The sequence below is a fragment of the Mesoplodon bidens genome, assembly GCF_964165515.1.
Source record: "Mesoplodon bidens genome assembly, chromosome: 1".
NCBI lineage: Eukaryota > Metazoa > Chordata > Mammalia > Artiodactyla > Ziphiidae > Mesoplodon > Mesoplodon bidens.
Window position 1 is genome coordinate 75,270,187 of NC_138176.1, and position 18,771 is coordinate 75,288,957.

General features: G+C 41.0%; 1 protein-coding gene across 4 annotated transcripts in view; it reads right to left on the reverse strand.

Annotated features, from left to right (window-relative positions):
- Nucleotides 1–18,771, reverse strand: part of LEF1 (lymphoid enhancer binding factor 1) — a 121,588-nt gene that overhangs the window by 32,109 nt on the left and 70,708 nt on the right. For all 4 annotated transcript variants that reach the window (XM_081226666.1, XM_081226664.1, XM_081226665.1 and 1 more), the window contains exons 4-5: nt 7,333–7,465; nt 1,221–1,311 (exon numbers count right to left, since the gene is read on the reverse strand). In XM_081226666.1, the coding sequence (XP_081082792.1) occupies nt 1,221–1,311; nt 7,333–7,465 (224 nt within the window). The remainder of the gene's footprint in view (nt 1–1,220; nt 1,312–7,332; nt 7,466–18,771) is intronic.

An 18,771-nucleotide genomic window follows, 5' to 3' on the forward strand; every position in this document is an offset into this window, starting at 1 on the left:
ATAAAAATGAACAAAGTTTTTAAAATACTGCACTCCCCCCCCTTATATATCCATGCTACAGGGAAGAAATAAAAGATCGATTCATTGGAGTTATTTTCTCTCTCCTCTGAGAATTCCATCTCTCCCTCGGTTTTTCCTACATCTCACACTTTTCATTTACACAGTCTTTATTTCCAGATGCCACTGATGCAACTCGGCCCAGGATTATTGCCCCTGAGTAGCTAAGTTCAGAGAGAATAATTGATGTAGGTTTGAAAATATCTGCACAATCAATTAAATTCAGACAGAGTTATTGACTGAGAGATCTAATGCAAAGAGAAGAGAGAAAGCTGGAGTTTCCATGGCAGGATGAGCCCTCCTTATGAACAAGAGATAATATAAGGATGTCAAGGTAGGGAAACTGGGGCCTTGACGTGGGAGCTGTGGGGAGAGAGCCAGATAAAGAAAGGAGAGAAAATATTTGCTGAAGTTGCAGCACTCTGTCCATGGAGTGAGCGGTGGGGAGAGGAGAGGAAGGGGAGTGGGAACAGGGAAAGCTGCACTGTAACAATAAAATGACAAAAATAGGCTACATTACATGCAGTGATTCTTTCTTCCCTAAATACATTTCTTTTCCTTTACCTTTACAATTAAAAAAATTCAAAAGGAATGTTACGGATTTTTCAGAAATAACAAAATAGAGAGCATTTGGATTCTGAAAAAAAGAAGTCCAAACATCAGTTTTTCACGCCTCTGAACTCCAACTGGTGCTTATTTTATTAAAATTCAAAAGATGCTTTTGCACTTGCATTTCTCCCTAGTTATTTGTCATTTATCTCACGTGCCCATTTATAAGCAAAGATCGATATTCAATACATCTAAGGTTATGTTTCAAAAATATAAGTTGTTCATAAAGAACTAGGAAAGAAAAATCCACACTAAACGCTTTGTACAGGCATAGCAAATGCCCAAAGCCACAAATTGAATCCATAAAACTATAAGCTTCAAAGCAAATGCTACACAGCCATTTTCTACACATATTAGCAAACGAATTCAATCCATTTCAAAGTCTGTATGTTTTTTAATCTTTTAAATTGAAATGAAATAAAGTTAGCACCTTGCTTGTTGATGTGAAGTTTCTTCAACTCAAGTGTTATCATTCATAAAGCTAATTTCCATGAATGGGAAGTAGAAGAACACGTGCTCAAGTGCCTGGCTAAATGTTGCAAGAAGGATCTTACCAGCCAAGAGGTGGGGTAATCTGTCCAACACCACCCGGAGACAGGGGATAGAAGGTAGGGATCTCGGGAGCTGGAGGATGTCTGGACATGCCTATTAAAAAGAACAACAGAGAGGTAGAGTTTTCAGATTCATAGGACATTCGACTTTAAGAGAAATAGAAAGGCAAGAAAATGCATGATGTCATTAATACTTAAGCTCTAGAATGAAACAATATTTATTTTTCAGATCCATTTAACAGAAGTCAGTTTGTTAGCTTTTCTCAAGACTTCAGCATCTGAGAAAACAGGCATTAAGGTAGTACATCTTGAGGAGCTCCTGAAAGAGTAAATATGCTGCTAGTAAAACAGGCATCAAAATAAGACTTTAAAATTATTTAGTTTGCCCTCATTATAATATCACTTTGGTCAGGAAAATGGTATACAATTGTTTTTGTGTAGAATGGAAAATGACGGCCCTTCATAAGTAGAAGGCCTGCCATGGTGTTCAAGGATTAGGTAAATTGCTGCTTTCAGATTTTCACTGGCTCCCTTATGGACAAATAGATTTGGGAAATGTGATACCTCAGAGGATCAAAGATTAATTAGAAATCATCTCCAGCCCCATAATGGTCGTACTTGATATGATTCATTTGGTCTCTGCCACTTCAGCTTCAACTAAGCTCTTCATCAAGTTGAGTCCTCTGGGCTCCAAGGTCAAGCTGTTCTGGATTAGTTGTATTCCACAGAAAATGAGAGTGCCACCAAATTGTTTCTTGAGCTCACACTCCCTGGAGCACACTGCCCTGTAACTGTAAAAACCACCTGAAGGGGCTTCCCTGGTGGTGCAGTGGTTGAGAGTCTGCCTGCCGATGCAGGGGACACAGGTTCGTGCCCTGGTCCGGGAAGATCCCACATGCCGCGGAGTGGCTGGGCCCGTGAGCCATGGCCGCTGAGCCTGCGTGTCCGGAGCCTGCGCTCCACAACGGGAGAGGCCACAACAGTGAGAGGCCCGTGTACCACAAAAAAAAAAAAAACCAAAAAACACCTGAAGATTGTACCTAATCCTAGTCCCAGATGACACCTCTTTGTTTATATTTTACCTTGGGTACAGAAAAGAAGGGCTAAGACGCACACATAAAAATGCAAAATAAAAACTTAGATTTAGATTTGGGGGAAAGTGCTTCTGAACAGAAAAGAGCCACATGAGTTTCTTTACATAGCTAATCTGGCTTTAAAAGTCCATTATCATGTGCAAACACACATTCCCAGGTTTAACACCCAGAATATGCATTCAGTGGCTGTAATTATACTGGCCAGTATGCAAATTAGGTGAGCATACAGAAGATGCTCTTTAAGTATGCTGCTTTTTTACTATTCAAAATGTTTATGAATTTCATTTGGATCTTAAAAGATACTGAAGGCCTTGAGCATATGGGAATGGCTTAAGAAGTGTTGCCTTCAAAGTGGATGTTAATTTGACTTTGAAGTTAGGACAAACTATTTCTCAACTCTCAGAGAAAGGTCTTTAATCTTTCTCTTAACAGAGAGTTTACAGGAGATCATCTGAGGTTTTACTGTTTTTAAAAGAATAGTCTAAAATCTTTTTTGATCTCTTATCACTTTCAAATTTAATGACTATTCTTTTAATTCCTTTATATCATCAATTCACCAAAAGCACTGCATACAATGGGACCTAGGGCATCCTGCGGATCCACTCTCTCCCACTGAAGCAGAGCCGCTGGCAGCTGCTTTTTGGAAGCTGGAAGTTCACCTTAGCAGAGTTACCATCAAATCTCCCTCTTTTTTTTAAAGCTAGAAATACTGCTTCTTTTGGTCACAGTAGACCCCAAATTTCATACTCTGGGATTTTTTTCTTGGGTCTGGGGAGGTAGGGGCCGCAGGGGTGCCTACAGTGGTGATTCTTGACGTATTAGAATCACAGGGAAGTTTCTCCAAGTCACTGCCTCCCTCACCCTGACACTCTGATACCTCTCCAAGCCTCAGGTTCTGCAGGGGGGCTGCTCAGTTTTGAAAAGAAAAACCAGGCCAACTCAGAAGAACTTGGAAGACTTTGTGGAAATTTGAACTTGAAAATCATAATTAGAGATGGAATTGCCTGAAGTGTCTCCTTTAATCCCTTTGTTGGAGAGGTGAAGTGACTGTTCAGGTACCTAAAAAATGCGATTTGTCCTGGGATCTTATCTCTGGGATGCAGAGAAGTAGCCTGCTTTCAATCACAGGTCTCTAAGCAGACAAGCTTGAAACCTTGCTCTCCACTCTAGTCCATGTTCTGAGTACACTGAGAAGGCTGCATTAGTGATTCTTGTGGGAGTAATGTGACAGAACAAAAAATACAAACTAGCTGGATTTGGTTTTACTGCTTAAGAAGAAAGGAGGGAACTACCATTTACTTAGCACCTGCTACAAGCTAGTTCCTATGCTGGGTATTTAATTTGACTCTTTCTATTAAAATTCTACTCATATTTCAGATACCTCTCTCTCATGGAATATTCTCTAACTTTTATTGCTCCGAGAAATCTTTCTTCTTTGAATTTACAACATTTCATTTGTACTTTTAACATGGTACTTAAGATTTTCTTCACTTTGTTTTATAGTGAGGTTGTACAAATGATTTCCTGCCTGAGCCTTGTACACTGCTTGGAAAAAAGAGACCGTGTTTTCCCCATCTGTGTATCAAACCATGGCTGTCTCCGGACGAGGCTCTGAATATACTTCTGAGCGACTAAACAAATGAACAGGTGAAATAAATGGACCCATTCCCCATGCTGGGTCAGTACTATAACCATTTTGCATGTACATACATGATGTGGCTTAGGTCATTACATGAGTAGAAGAAAGTGGATCTGTGTTTTCTAAATAGCTTATTGTTGTTTTAAGATCCCGTTTCCAAAGATTCCTAGAAGTGTGTGCCTCTCTACCAACTCCTGTGCTACTTTAGACACATTTCACATCATTCATTTAATGAGTATTTATTGAACACTTAACTACATTCTGGAGGCTCTATGCAGTATATCCTTAAAATTTTTTAAACTTTTATAAATAACTTTTATAAACACAGCTAAAATGATTCTGGTGTCAGACTGTATGGATACGGTAATTCTGCCACTCACTAGCTATATGTCCTTGAGGAAGTTATTTAATTATTATTCTGTAAAATCAGAATGAAAATGAAATAAGTGTTGTTGTGAGGAATAAATGCATTTGTATATAATACTGAGAAGTGCTTGGTATATAGTATAAGCACTATGTTGAGTGTTTGTTGTTATTTATAAGGATACAAACATAGAAACAGGTACATAAACCCAGTATTTCTTAAAATCTCTTTCCTTTTAACATTTTTATCAGACACAGTGAGTGGAACAAAATGATGGGTATTAGCTTCCCTTGCTTTTCCTACAACTAACTACACCTACACACCTGCATCCCGCACCCTATGAAACATACTGAGGGACACAAAACCTAATACGCTTCCTAATAGGAAATTAACCTAAAGTCATTTTCCTACAAATGAGAATGGGTTCTGCTGACAAGCAGTTTATATTTATCGGATAATTCCATCTAGGGTTAGAGTATGAACGTGATATTCTTTTTTTAGATCTGTGGGGGATAAAGCTAGCCAGCTTCCCAAGGAACTTTGAAATCAGCAACTCAGTATCACCATGTTATAACCAGCTGTATGTGATATAACCAAAAGGCAGGCAGAAGGAGAGAAAAGAGAGTAAATGCAAGAGATCCAGTAAGCCTTAGACTTTTTTTCCCCTAACGCTTATTTTTTGGTGATCAATGTACCCAAATATAATGATATGAACTCAAAATCATGTAAATTAGTACTTTTTAAAAAAATTAGTTCTTTTTAAACCAAGGTTTTATATCCCCCTAACTACATGGTGATGAGGTACATGAAGTCCAGGACAGAAAAAGTAATTAAAAACAGGATTTTTATATTAAAACAAATGTAAACTGTGTATGGAGCAGAATGCAAAAATCACACGAATTTTTAGGACAAAATACTTCAAAGAAACTGCAAGCAGACAATTTCTGTTCATGCCCACTAGTCCCTTCTCTAGTTCTAAAAAGTTTGTTTAAAAAAAAAAAGTTTGAGGAGTAATGATATAAATTACAATTAGCAAGGTAAAACAAGGTAGGGTAGCCGTAAGACATGGAAACAGAAGAGAAAGTGTAATTGTAATTGGTAGCTAGTCAGAAAATTGTCTGTTTCAAAAAACTGAACTCTCCTAGGGACTTCCCTGGTGGTCCAGTGGGTAAGACTCTGTGCTGCCAATGCAGGGGGCCCAGATTCCATCCCTGGTTGGGGAACTAGATCCCGCAAGCATCCCACAACTACAGCCCAGCACAGCCAAAATAAATAAGTATTTTAAAAAAACCAAACCAAAACAAAAAATTGAACTCTCCTAGAATTCCTCAAAGAACAACTTCTGAACCATCCCGTGTTACTCCTTTAAAAATTTTTATAATGTTATTCTTTTAAACAAGACCATTTCAAAGTGCTCAGAACAGGGACTGGGATATAGTAAGTACGATGTAATTTTAAGTAAATAAATGGTTTAAAACTAAATAGAACATGCTGTTGGATTATTTTTGCTAATAGCTTGTTCGGGGCTTTTATATCTATCTTTAACTGTCATCCGCATCTTTATGGTCCTCAGAGGCCAAGGTCATATTGGTCCTGTGGTCCCCCTTGGCCAAGGCCGAGGTCATATTCGTCATATGGTCCCCCTTGGCCACGGCCAAGGTCCTATTCTTGAGCTTCCCTCTCAAACTCAGCCTTCTTCGTAAGGTGCCTATCTTAATTCCCTTTCTCACGACACATTCACAGACCTGTCTCGGACGTTTCTTATTCTTTGGAGGTCCTTAACAAAAGGAAGTAGAGGAGAGGAAGGACTGGAAATGAGGAATAAAACAGAGACAAACCCAGAAACACTGGCCTTGATGATTTCTGCCTTCTCTAAGTAAAGGTACCTGGGCTCCACTCAAGCAAAGTCCAACAGTAACTAACTCCTTGAACAGTCGTCTTTTTAATAAAGGTGGGAAATGAACATGATACATATTTAACCTAGAAGTGTTCACAGCAGTGGGAAAAACACCCAGCCTCTGAACTCCACTCTTTTTTTTACATCCTTACTATATTTTGTTGTTCACTATCGATCAAAGATAGGCCTGGACAAATGGGTGAAGTGCTGGAGGTGGCACATTTGACCCCTATATACATTCTCTGCCTTCATGTGGTTTTACAGGACCTTTTATTTTGAATGTCTAAAGAGCCCGTTGAGGTCCAAGTATGTATGTACGTGGAAAGAATAAGGGCTATCCTGTGAACAAACTCCCCCTCAAAGTCTGCTCTAAGCTGACATGACCGGAAGGCTTGGAGAACCCGAGCTTTGTGTCCGACAACGAACCCACACCCACACCCACAACCATCAGGTTAGAAAACAGGCGTCTTGATTTTTCAGACCGCTTATGATGTGTTTCTCTGTAAATGATACAGAAGCAGAACTTGGTAATAATGTAGAGAAGCAAAATAAGACTCACGGTTGCTTTGACTTTAGACAGAGATGGTTTTGTATTTTAATTATATTTATATCGAAATTGGTCCTGGGAAACAACAAAGAGAGGAGAAAACACAACAGGGACATAAAGACCAAAAGAAATCACAAAGGGCTCAAAAAGGTAACGTATGAGGGAAAAAATCTCCTACTTTGTCCCTTTTCTACCTTTTTTTTTTTTAACACTATCATCAACACCTAGTACATGTTAAACAAATATGGCAGGGGGCACTGAGGACTGAATTTGTAATATATTTTCACAACATATTGGTTTACACTGTGATCACAGATCATCAGAGCTGTCACTTTGAAATGACCCTTCAATATTTCTGTTCTGTTTTTTTTTTTAATCCTGAAAGGAAAAGAAGCCAACAACAAATTCTTGTATGCTTATTAAAAAAAATTGCTATCAAATAAATTCCTCTCCTACAAATGTATTACGACCCACCCAGTGACATGGGCGGAGGCACTTGGGAGGTCACTCAGACTGATGAGATGAGGCTCCTTGCTTATCCAAAGTGGCCTGGGGAGGGAGGCAGGGCTCTCACCTTGTTTGGAGCTGACATCCGAAGGGATGTGTGACGGGTGTGATCCTGGAGAAAAGTGCTCGTCGCTGTAGGTGATGAGGGGGGTGAGAGGATGGACTGCGTGGGATGGCTGCACCACGGGCACTTTATTTGACTGCAAAGTAATCACAAGGACAACCGTTAATATGGACGCCCAGCTCCTGTCTCCTCTTCCCGCTGAAGTCACACAATAGCAGTCACTGGGCACCAGCACAACCCGAGAATCATCTCCAGACCTGGACAACTGAAGCATCTGCTCTACTCACTTAGATCTTCAGGATTTTCTCATGTTCAGGACTCAAGTACATGAATAGCCCACCAAGAAACAACCAGGTATTTAACCAAGGCCCCTTTGGAGATTTAGGTTGGTCACTATTATTCCATATGACGTAAGTTCTAAACATACATATTTACACTTCCCTTTTGGATTATCTCCTCAGGTTAAAGTCAGCCAAGAGCTACTGGAGCAAAAGTTGTGAATGTTTTATAAACTCTTTATTCATTATATATGTTTAGCATAAAAAAGGCACTCAATAAATATTGTTCAAAGAATACATAAATGAATAAATATTGTCAACTTGAAGGGCAACTTTTTAAACAACCCAGTGTATATAAATCTGCTGTATTGATATCACCTTAGTTTATAAAATTCATAATTCTAGAGTTGTACATCTTTAAGAACCACCTTATACCATTTAGTTTTATAGTTTTATAGTTTTGTCAATCAAACATGACCATCATTCATTATGCTTTAGAGCTGCTCAGTTCATCTTCAGGTTCTTTAGTTTCTAGAAGTCTTAATTGATAAGAACAAATTCCCAATCTTGAGTGTAACTGCATAATGTGAAATATGGCTTGTCAGAACACTCTAACTTGTTAACTTTATATTTTAACATATTTTATATGTCTTATATGTGTTTAAAAGTAAACTTTATATTTAATTTGGAATTCTAAAACTGTAAAACAGTAACCCATTTTAGAGGTTCAGGTTATTTATCTGGACTTCATCAATTTGAAATCTGGAATTCTTTTGTTTGGCTAAAGTTTACCCTGCCCCCCACCCCGCCCCCAAGAAAGTGCTTACAAAGCAAATCAGTAATATAAACAAGATTCAGGCAGTTTAACCTAATCAGGGGATTGTTTTAAAAGAAACTCTACCTACCCCCCCACCAAGAGAGTAAACTCAACACAATTATATACATGCAAAATACGTTTCTGATTTTAAATTCATCTCCTAATTAAAGCAGTCTCAGGAAGATCTCTATTTAGAAACACTACAGTAATAAGTAACTTGTGAATTTAAGAGGAATAGACTATAATGAATTGTAAATATTCTCTCATTCACTAGTTCAGACATGCCTTCACCACAGCCAGTTTGAAATAGTGAGACTGTTACTCTACTACAGACTAAAACGCACACGAAATCACTTTCTCCGGAAACAAATATCTGTATTAAAAAATTTAAGTGCCTGAAAACTGCACAGTGTAAACTGCTTAAAATGTAGGGACATATCTGAACGGCTGAGGGCCCATAACACACTTGTGTGTGGTGGCTGCACCTATGATGTACGCTGATTATTTCATGTTTTTTTTACAAATTAGGTATAAACAGTACGTGGCTCCAAAAGGAAAAACCATCCCCTCAGGAAAATTAGGAATAATCATACTAGTAACACTTAATTCTCTTTACAGTTAGTAATAGTAATTCTCTACACCCTACCATTACAACCTGCACCCAAAAGAAACTTATGAAAAAAAAAGCAAGGGGAAAAAAAATCACACTTTTTTAAACAATGATATAGTATCCATACTAGACTTTCCCCTATTTTATAATTATCAGCTTCTCTCTAATGGCAGAACTTGCGTAGCTCATATAGCCCTTGGCATTTATTAAACAGAGCACCATTATCAAAGCCACATGCCTTTTCTCCCCACACTTCTGCACAGACATCTATGCATATAAATGTGTAAAAGGTTAAAAAAAATCTTTCAATGCTTTTCAAGGGTTAATGATGCAGTTTGTCAAATACACAGAATGAGCTTCTTAAATACTTAGAATGCTAAATGAATGCTTCTTAAATATTTAGAATGCTAGAGGAAGTGGGAGGTGGGTGGGTGTGAGAATATTATTATTATAAACCCTTTTAAATACAGCAAAAATCGCAACACCCAAATGCTAGAATGAATATATTTCAACTATAGTTTAGAATAACTGCTCTGAGTTTCATTTTTCAGAAGTTTCATAAGAAGCATAATCGCCAAACAATCTACTTAGATATTTTCTTGGGGTAGTTAAAAAAGCATTGCAGAAATCTTCCGGGAAAAAAAAATATATATATTTATTTTGCATGCCTTTCTCATTTCCAGAGCACCACCTTAAGGAACCTGCATTAGCAGGCAGCATCTTCTTAATGTCTGACCTACCCCTCCAGTCATATAGCTCAGAATCCGGTGCCATGAATTTTTGTTAAATTATGCTATCCTTGCTCTCCTCTTAATTTTACGGTTTTCAAGACAGATTTGCTTTCCTGTGGGAAGGAGATAAGAAGCTGAGGATTTTCATTTAAGCTCTGGCCTTGTCTTATATTTTGCAAGATGGATAGCGGAAGCAGTACTAGTAGGTGTGTTAAAGCCAACAAGGATTATGTCTATTTTTGTGGCCAAATAATAAAAGAAATATGAAAGCTCAATAATATGAGCGGGCCCAGTTCTAGGCTTTATATCTTACCTCCTGCTGATCACCTCTGCTACGCATACAGAAGGGTCCAACCGACACCATGGATGCTTGGCACGTCGCCCTCACAGTCAAGTGTCCTCAGCCCTAAACAGTGGGCTTCCTCTGACATCAGGAGCTGCTGCCCTCTGATGCTACACGCACACACAAGGCGAGAAGCCAGGCACTGCGACTTTGTGTAAGTTTTAAGACAGACAATATAACCATTCTTTTTTATCGCCCACCTTAGGGTTTTTTCTCTTTTTTTTGAACTTTTAATTTTATATTGGAGTACAGTTGATTAACAATGTTGTGTTAGTTTCAGGTGTACAGCAAAGTGATTCAGTTATACATATACATGTACCTATTCTTTTTCAAATTCTTTTCCCATTTAGGTTGTTACATAATATTGAGCAGAGTTCCCTGTGCTCTACAGTAGGTCCTTGCTAGTTATCTCTTTCAAATACAGCAGTGTGTGCGTGTCAGTCCCAAACTCCCAACATAACCATTCTTAATTCTAGTCTTCTCACCTCCAAATAACAATGTGCTGTATACTGGGGAGGGGAGTGTGTGAGGAGAGAAATAACTAATTGACCACTTAGCTTCTATAGACAAACTTACGTAACTACATTATAATGCCTAGTTACAGGTATATATGTGGGCACATGTGTATATTCATTAAGCACCTAAAATGTGCCAAGCACTATTCTAGTGCGGATGGCCAATACAGACAAGGTCTCTGTTCTCACGTAGCTTCCTTTCTAGGGGCCTGGAAATGGGGATGCGGGTATTGGAGACCAAAAAAAAAAAAAAAATGTGTAAAAAACAAAACAAAAACCCCAAGCAAAATCTGAAAAGACAACATCAAGTGCTATGAAGAAGAGAAACCAGGTGATAGAAGAGACACTGTATATCTAATCATATGCCTTCGTATCACATTAAAGCCGTAAGAAACCGAAAGTTCATTTAGTCCAAGATCCTTATTTTCTAAGACAGGAAGCTGAAAAACAGAGGTCACCAGGGAATGGGTGATCAAGCCATGACTAATGTCAACACTTAGAGTAAGACAGCCTTGCTCACTACACAACTCCAGTAATATAAGGCCACTGTGAAGAAAATGGGAATGGAGACCCCAGGGGCACTTAAGAGAGTGGAACCAAGCAGTAGAGAAATACCATCTTTCTGGTTCCTACTCTGTGCTGGGAACTGTGCACCTAGTACTGTACCTAATAGGACCCCAGTCTCCTGACTCCCCCTCTGATGCTTTTCCCAGCACACAGCTCCCTGTAAGGGAGGGAGGAAGGGCAAAACTCACTTCGATTCTTTTTCATTCACAGGTACAGTCAGGTAAGTCTTAGCTTCCAGAGGAGAACCACCAGGTACTCCCAACATGTGTCCTTTCCTTGATCATCTCAGGAAAACAGCCTGCACAATTATTCCACCTTTACAAGATACCTGGCAGCCTTAAGTCGTCCCAAATTCTCCACACCTGCTCAGAGAGAGGTTCAGTGACTTGTCTACACTCATACGGCAGCAAGTGGCTGAGCCAGGCCACAGACCTTCATCTTCTGATTCTAGCTATACATCTCAGGCAGGTGACCAGTCAGGTGAGCAAAGGAAAAAGATGGAAAGAGCAGGTACTGGAAAAGGGGTAGAAAATATCAAGGGTGGATTCGAGAACACAGCTCTCCTGCCTACACTCAGCACCCGTAAGTGGCCATTCAGGAGGAATCCCGCACTCTTTTCCCAAACTGGAAAAACCACCATCAGGCCACCCTACCTGCGAAGCACATAATGATTACAGTAACTAACCCTTAGCCAAGTACTTCCTATGTACTAAGCACTTTATAAGTATTTTTGAGGCAGATACTATCCTTATCCTCCTTTTCCAGATGGGGAGGCTGAGGCACAGAGAAGCTAAGTAACTTTCCTGAGGACCCAGAGCTAGTAAGTGGCAAAGCCAGGTTCAAATGCAGGAAGTCTGGCTCTCGAGGCCACGTTCATTACCAGTAGACCATGTGGCCTCTCTCAAGAGCCCAGCTCATAAAATCCTGGACACTGAGTTGACCCTCTGGGCCGTAGCTGACAGTATGTGACATCCATGAAATGCCCGTGTGGTCTCTGTCCCCCGCACAGGAATCACATCAGACAAAGAGGCACCTTAGTAGAAGCGGTTAGAGCTGGAGACTCAACTGCCACCTTTCTCTCCAGGACTGGATAACATTCCAAGGAAGCTGGCTTGGCTGCCACCCAGGCTGGTCCCTGCAGGTAAGGACTTCTTTGGCATCACGGCCAATAAGACCCACACCTCCTGCAGACACGAAGTGGGTGCCACTTAGGGATCCAGAGAATCAGCCCCAAAGCAGCATTCCCAGAAACGACCCGCTCACCGCTGGCAATAACTCGAGCTGTTGTGAATGTCGTCAGCCTCTGAGGATGTGGTCTGGGAAGGACTAAAAAGTGTGAGTTCAGCTCCCTCCTGGCTAAGGCCATGGGCCTGCTGCTAAGTGGAGTAACAGGGGGAAACCTGCCGGCCTGCTGGCTAGTCTCCGTTGTGCACATCTCCACACCTCCACTAAACCCACAGCGCAGGATCTGGCTGTGCATAAAGGTCCTGAGTTCCATTTCAATCAGCTGTGCATTTTATCAACAGTCCTGGTGATAACCGAATCCAGGGGAATTTTGACACTCCACCAACTTACTGAGATGAGGAATTTCATCTGGCCTAAATCGTTAGGGTGGCGTTTTACTTTTTATTAAACTCTTAAGAAGTCTGGTGTTCGTGAAGTAGAAGCCGTGTAATTTCATATCGTGCCTTCCCGTCCTCTTCTGAGAATCTGAGCTTCTCAAGCCTTCCCACAAAGAGCAGCAGATTTAATTTGCCCCAAAAGGATACAGTGATTCTTGCGTTCACTAGAACTCAAAAGTAACACCTGGTACTGGAAATCTTTCCTAAGATCCACCAAAGCTAAACACCTGATTCAGATCTGGTGTGGCGGTCAAATCTAAATGACTACCGGCTGTGATGCAGCAGCTTTTTTCAGATAATGATGAGGTCCCAGACTTTGCAGACTTCCTGAGCAGGAACTGATAAAACTCTAAGGCTCACAAAGGACAAATATTCCACAAGCCCAACTCTGGAGGCAAAGGGATGGTCTCTACTGGACACCTGGAATATTTTCCCTAAGAGAGGAAGGAACATGTTGTAGGGAAAGGAATTAATAAGCACTGGACACCCAGTAAGTGCCATCATTATGGCCATGCCTTTACATCTCTGGCTGGCACTCATGCACAGAGGTGGGCGGTATCATCTCTATATTTATAGATGAGAAGGCTGAGTCCTTTTGGACACAGCTAAGTAATAATCAGAGGAGAGAGAACTTGTGCTGGCACAACTGGGCACCCATGTCCCTGACTGTCCTGCCCCACATTGCTCACTACTCAGCTCCTCTCTCCACCGCTGCTCCAAACCACCCTGCCAGCTGAGCATGACCTGCCCTGAGCTCAACTGTAATGAAGGGTCTGGAGAGAACAATGGGCCACTTGGGAAAGACTGATGTCACCAGCAGGACTCCAAACAGACTGATGGAATTGCTGATAAAATGAAAAGGTGTGACGCGCCCTCTGTGTTCCCACTTCTCTATAAGGTGATGATTTCTATAGGTTTCCTCCTTTAAACGTAAAGCCCTCTGTGTTCCCACTTCTCTATAAGGTGATGATTTCTATAGGTTTCCTCCTTTAAACCTAAAGTCACCCCTAAGTTAGGTGTTACAGTTTACGTTACACAGAGAAGAAAGCCAAGGTTCTGAGAGGGTAAGCAGTTTATACAAGATCACACAGGATGTTAAGCGGCAGAGACAGGATTTGGACCCAAGTTGGAGACTCTGAAGTCCACAGCTTGTATCCCAAGGAACCAAAACCAGACGGTGCCGGCATCCTCTGGTTGCCAAGTGGATGGGATGAGTAATAATACAGTTTAATATTCAAGTACGTGGGAACTGGAGGCAGGGCGTTCAAACATTCAAATACCAGTTAGCTGCTATGCTTAGGTAACTCAATTTTTCAGAATCTCGGTTTTCCCATATGTAAAATGGGTAGACTAATACCTCACAGGATGAAGGTGAGGATTAATGAACAACGCAAATAAAATATCTATCAAGTCCTGGCATATAATATAAGCTCAATAAATATTTGTGGAATGGATAAAGAAGAAAGGGAAAAGAGGGCCAATAAATGAATTACTCTGCTCTCCAAAGTTCAAATCACTCATCTCTAAGACACAGTACAGCTTAGAATTTAGAACTGTGCTTTCTTTCAGATGAATTACCTGCCAACTCTCCCTTCTGCAACTGGTTTAATAGGAAGACAACTGGATTCCCTGTCTGCTTTCACATTCAAATCTCCAATTTGATATGTTATTTTGGTTGAAATACAGGAAGAAAATCTGACCTCACACAGATACGTTGTTGAAAAGGGAAGGATTATTTTAATAATTTTTTCAGATAATTGTGGATCTTCTTCTTTGATACTAAACCAAAACTCAACAAGTGGTGATTGAAAGGCTTGCTGCAATGTAGAATCAAAAAGCTTATCAATATATTTTTCCTACTCTTACATTAAAATCGATTGCTCTGTCTTGCACTTTGAATTCACCCATGTATCACTTTGCATTGGGTCATTTGGAAAATAGCCTTCATTGAGTTGACGTATTTTGTTACACAATATAAAAATCACATTCATTAATGTCATCACTCATCTCATCAGAAAAGCTTTAAGGATTTGGGAAGTTATCAGGCCTAGAGCAGTGGTTAACAAGTTCTCTAAAATTCTAATTTTCGCTTGAAAGCTCCAATTTTATCACTGGCAACAAATGCTATCAAGTGTTTTCACTGAAGAGAGAGACTCACCTTACTCATTTGTGAGAAAGTATCTGCCAAACACCAAAGTCCAAAGAACCACAGTTTGTCTGTCAGTTATGCAGTCAAGGGGTCAAGATTTAATAAAATTAAAAAATTTTCTACTGCTTCCTCAAGGATATTCTAAGTGACACTGGCATTTTTTCTCCCCTGGGAGGGTGTTGTGGTGCAGAATTCAGTGACTATTAGTACCTCTTGGTGCCAAGGCATCAATAGTTTTACCCACTGTTGCTCTTGGACCAATGATGCAAATGCCAACACACAGTGGAGAAGGCAACTAATGTGTTGCCGTTATCACGACAGTAGTTTTGACCTCGTGGACACCCTATCTCAGGGAGCCCTTTGAAAACTGCAGCCTGTAGTAAAGTAATGGTACAGAAATAGTTGTTGATTGTGGATGATCTAAGCCAATAAGGTGAAAAGCATTATTTTTGTTAAGCTGAATTCAGAGAGAAATTGATGAATGGGTTACAAAGGTAGAATGCTTTCATGATGTACTAAGTTACCATTTTTTCCTTCCTATTTGCTAGTATCATAAATCTGTAAATCAAGAGAAATTTGAAAAGCAAACAATCAAAAGTAATATATACCACATCCTTTTAAATAACATTAAAATTTTTTTACACTCCTTCAACTCTTTTAACTCAATATAGAACCCCAGAGACTCGTGTTCATTCATTCAATTTGAATTATTTTCTTCAAAGGAATTCTTGACACATACTAGCTGGGAATAAGGATTTCCACCCTTTGGTGCTAAGAAGCCTTCTTCAACTTCCTCGGGTACACCAGTCATCACTGGCTTTGTGCTTGCAGCCCCAGGACATGACGCCATGCATTTACCACACTGCATTGTTACTACTTGTTTGTGCATCTGTTTCCTAGATAGAGCTCAGGTCTTGGTAACATATCGCCAGTGTCTAGCATAGGTCCCGGTAAAGCAGAGACAATCAGTACCTACTTCTTGTGACTAAAGGTCTGAATGAGGCTTTCAACACTAAGAAGTCAGCTCTGCTCAAGAAAGAATTCCTACCCTTAAATTAAAAACAGGGATTGAGGGCTTCCCTGGTGGCGCGGTGGTTGAGAGTCCGCCTGCCGATGCAGGGGACACGGGTTCGTGCCCCGGTCCGGGAAGATCCCACATGCCGCGGAGCGGCTGGGCCCGTGAGCCATGGCCGCTGAGCCTGTGCGTCCGGAGCCTGTGCTCTGCAAGGGGAGAGGCCACAACAGTGAGAGGCCCGCGTAACAAAAAAACAAAAAAACAAAAAAAAAAAACCATGGATTGATCCTCGTATTTTCTATTGCTGCCTAAAAAATTATCGCAAATTTATCAGCGGCCTTAACACATCACAAGGTATTGTCCCTCTGTTTCGGCGGGCAGGGTCCTGGCATGGTGTGACCTGTTTCTTAGCTCAGGGTATCACAAGGGTTGGCCGGGCTGAGCTCCTGTCTGGAGACTCTGCCAGCTCACTCTTGCTGTTAGTAGGATTCATTTCCTTGTGGTGATCCCCATTTCCCTGATGCTTGTCACGGGGGGGCCACTCACATTCCTTGACAAGCAGCCCCTACGCTGAGCATCAAATGCTTCTTGCTTTGAGTCTCTGATTTCTTCTTCTATGACCTCTGGAGAAATCTGCTTTCCAAGGACCCCCCATGTCAGGGGTATGTCAGGCCTGCCCCATAACCACTCTTTCCTAAAGCCAACAGTGAGAGTAAGAGAGCAGAAGTGGGGGGCAGCTCTGATCAGCTCAGGATGCTGCAAGACCTGATGCCATCTTTTTTTTTTTTTAATGTTGAGCCTTCTTTTAATTAATTTATTTTTATTTTTGGCTGTGTTGGGTCTTCGTTTCTGTGCGAGGGCTTTCTCTAGTTGTGGCAAGCGGGGGCCACTCTTCATCGTGGTGCACGGGCCTCTCACTGTCGTGGCCTCTCTTGTTGTGGAGCACAGGCTCCAGACGCGCAGGCTCAGTAGTTGTGGCTCACGGGCCTAGTTGCTCCCGCGGCATGTGGGATTTTCCTAGACCAGGGCTCGAACCCGTGTCCCCTGCATTAGCAGGCCGATTCTCAACCACAGCGCCGCCAGGGAAGCCCCTGATGCCATCTCTTAAGACAGAGATCACCCCCTCCACTCTCAGTTTTTCTCTGTTGGCAAAATGTTATCACCAATTAATCTTGAGCAGATAAAAATGAGTACCATTACAAACGTTATTCATCTGTTGTTATAGTTCTTCTGGCTACACTATAAAGTCCTGAGGTTTATTTTGTGTCTTCCTCCTCTCCTTTTCGCTCTTTTTAATCCAGGGACTATATCGTCAACAGCGTGTTACTCACACGCATCAGAGCTGACGGCAGTGGCGGCTCGGAGGGGAAGGGATAGGAGAGGATTCAAACATCTTCCCCTCCCCTCCTCCCAACGTCAGGAAAGTCAGGGAGAGCTATGTGCAAGGAAAGTTCCAAGGTAACTACAGGGTCATGGCTTAAAGAATGGAAAAGGGCAATCACTAAACAGAGTTGAGGCTCCAAACAGATTTATTTTGAAGAAAACGTTAACAACCAACCTATCAGATTTCGGCCAATTATCTGCCTTTTAAGAAAATTTTTAGAAAAATCATTATTTTATATTTAAGTGCAACTCTCTTATTACAAGCGTCTATCTAACCTGAAGCTTTTGGCTTAATTACCTGACCTTAAAGAGTCATATAATTGTCTTACCATTTGTTAATTGCTAATAATGCACTAAATGCTGTATGAAATCAACATGGTAGAAAGGAAATAAATCAAAGTTGTAGGTTAAAACCTGGATGCTTGAGTGAGAAAGACAAGAGAAGGGACATTCATGGAATATTTACTATATTCTAGGAACTACGAATGATACTTACACACTTGTGATCAAATTTATTTCCTCATTTTCAAATAAGGAAACAAACTGAGGCTCAGAAAGGTTAAGTTCTGCCCAATGTCACATAGGTTAGCTTGTCAGTGTTTGAACCTGGATTCTATCCCGAACAGATGGACTGTTCACTTTGAGCTGCTGAAAAGAATGGGAACAAGGGGAATAACTCATTCTGGGAGCCTAAAGGGGACCCACACGTTTCAGTCACTGGAGTCTGTAACTCAACAGACTGGGGTTAAGCCGAGAAAAGATCAGAGCAAAAGGGAAAATGACTTATAATTAGGTAAAGCTGCAACATCCTATTATTTGATTGATTTCACAACACCTTCACCACATCCCTAACCTTCTGAGTGCTGTATTTTTCATGTTAAAGACTGTTCTTTGAAAATTACGAGAAAGAACTGGAATCATTCAAGATAAACAAACAAACCAAAGAACAAAACAAACAGCTTTGAGATTTACTGTGCTAGTGGTAAGACATTACGAGATGACGCCAGACAGTGGCTAATTCAGAAGCTGAATAAAGGGGTGAGGCAGAGGTGAAAGGAAGGATCACTAGATTCTAAGGAAGAGGAGCCTGCCTGGGCTACTGGCTGTAGGAGTGGGGGGTTCTGTGGGGTGCAGAGGTAGATGTGAGATTTTACAGTGGAAGGACATGGCGTAGAACAAGATGCCAACGGTTCGTGGCATTTTCTGGGTCATAGACATCGTGATCTGATGAAAGTGGTGTGTAAATGTTTTTATATACAAACACAATCACACATTAATGGACTGGGGTGGGAGGTTTCAGTGTGTACAGGGGAGGACAGGGAACAGAGTAGCCCATGGACCCTAAATGAAAAACTGCTGCCCTGGGCTTCCCTGGTGGCGCAGCGGTTGAGAGTCTGCCTGCTGATGCAGGG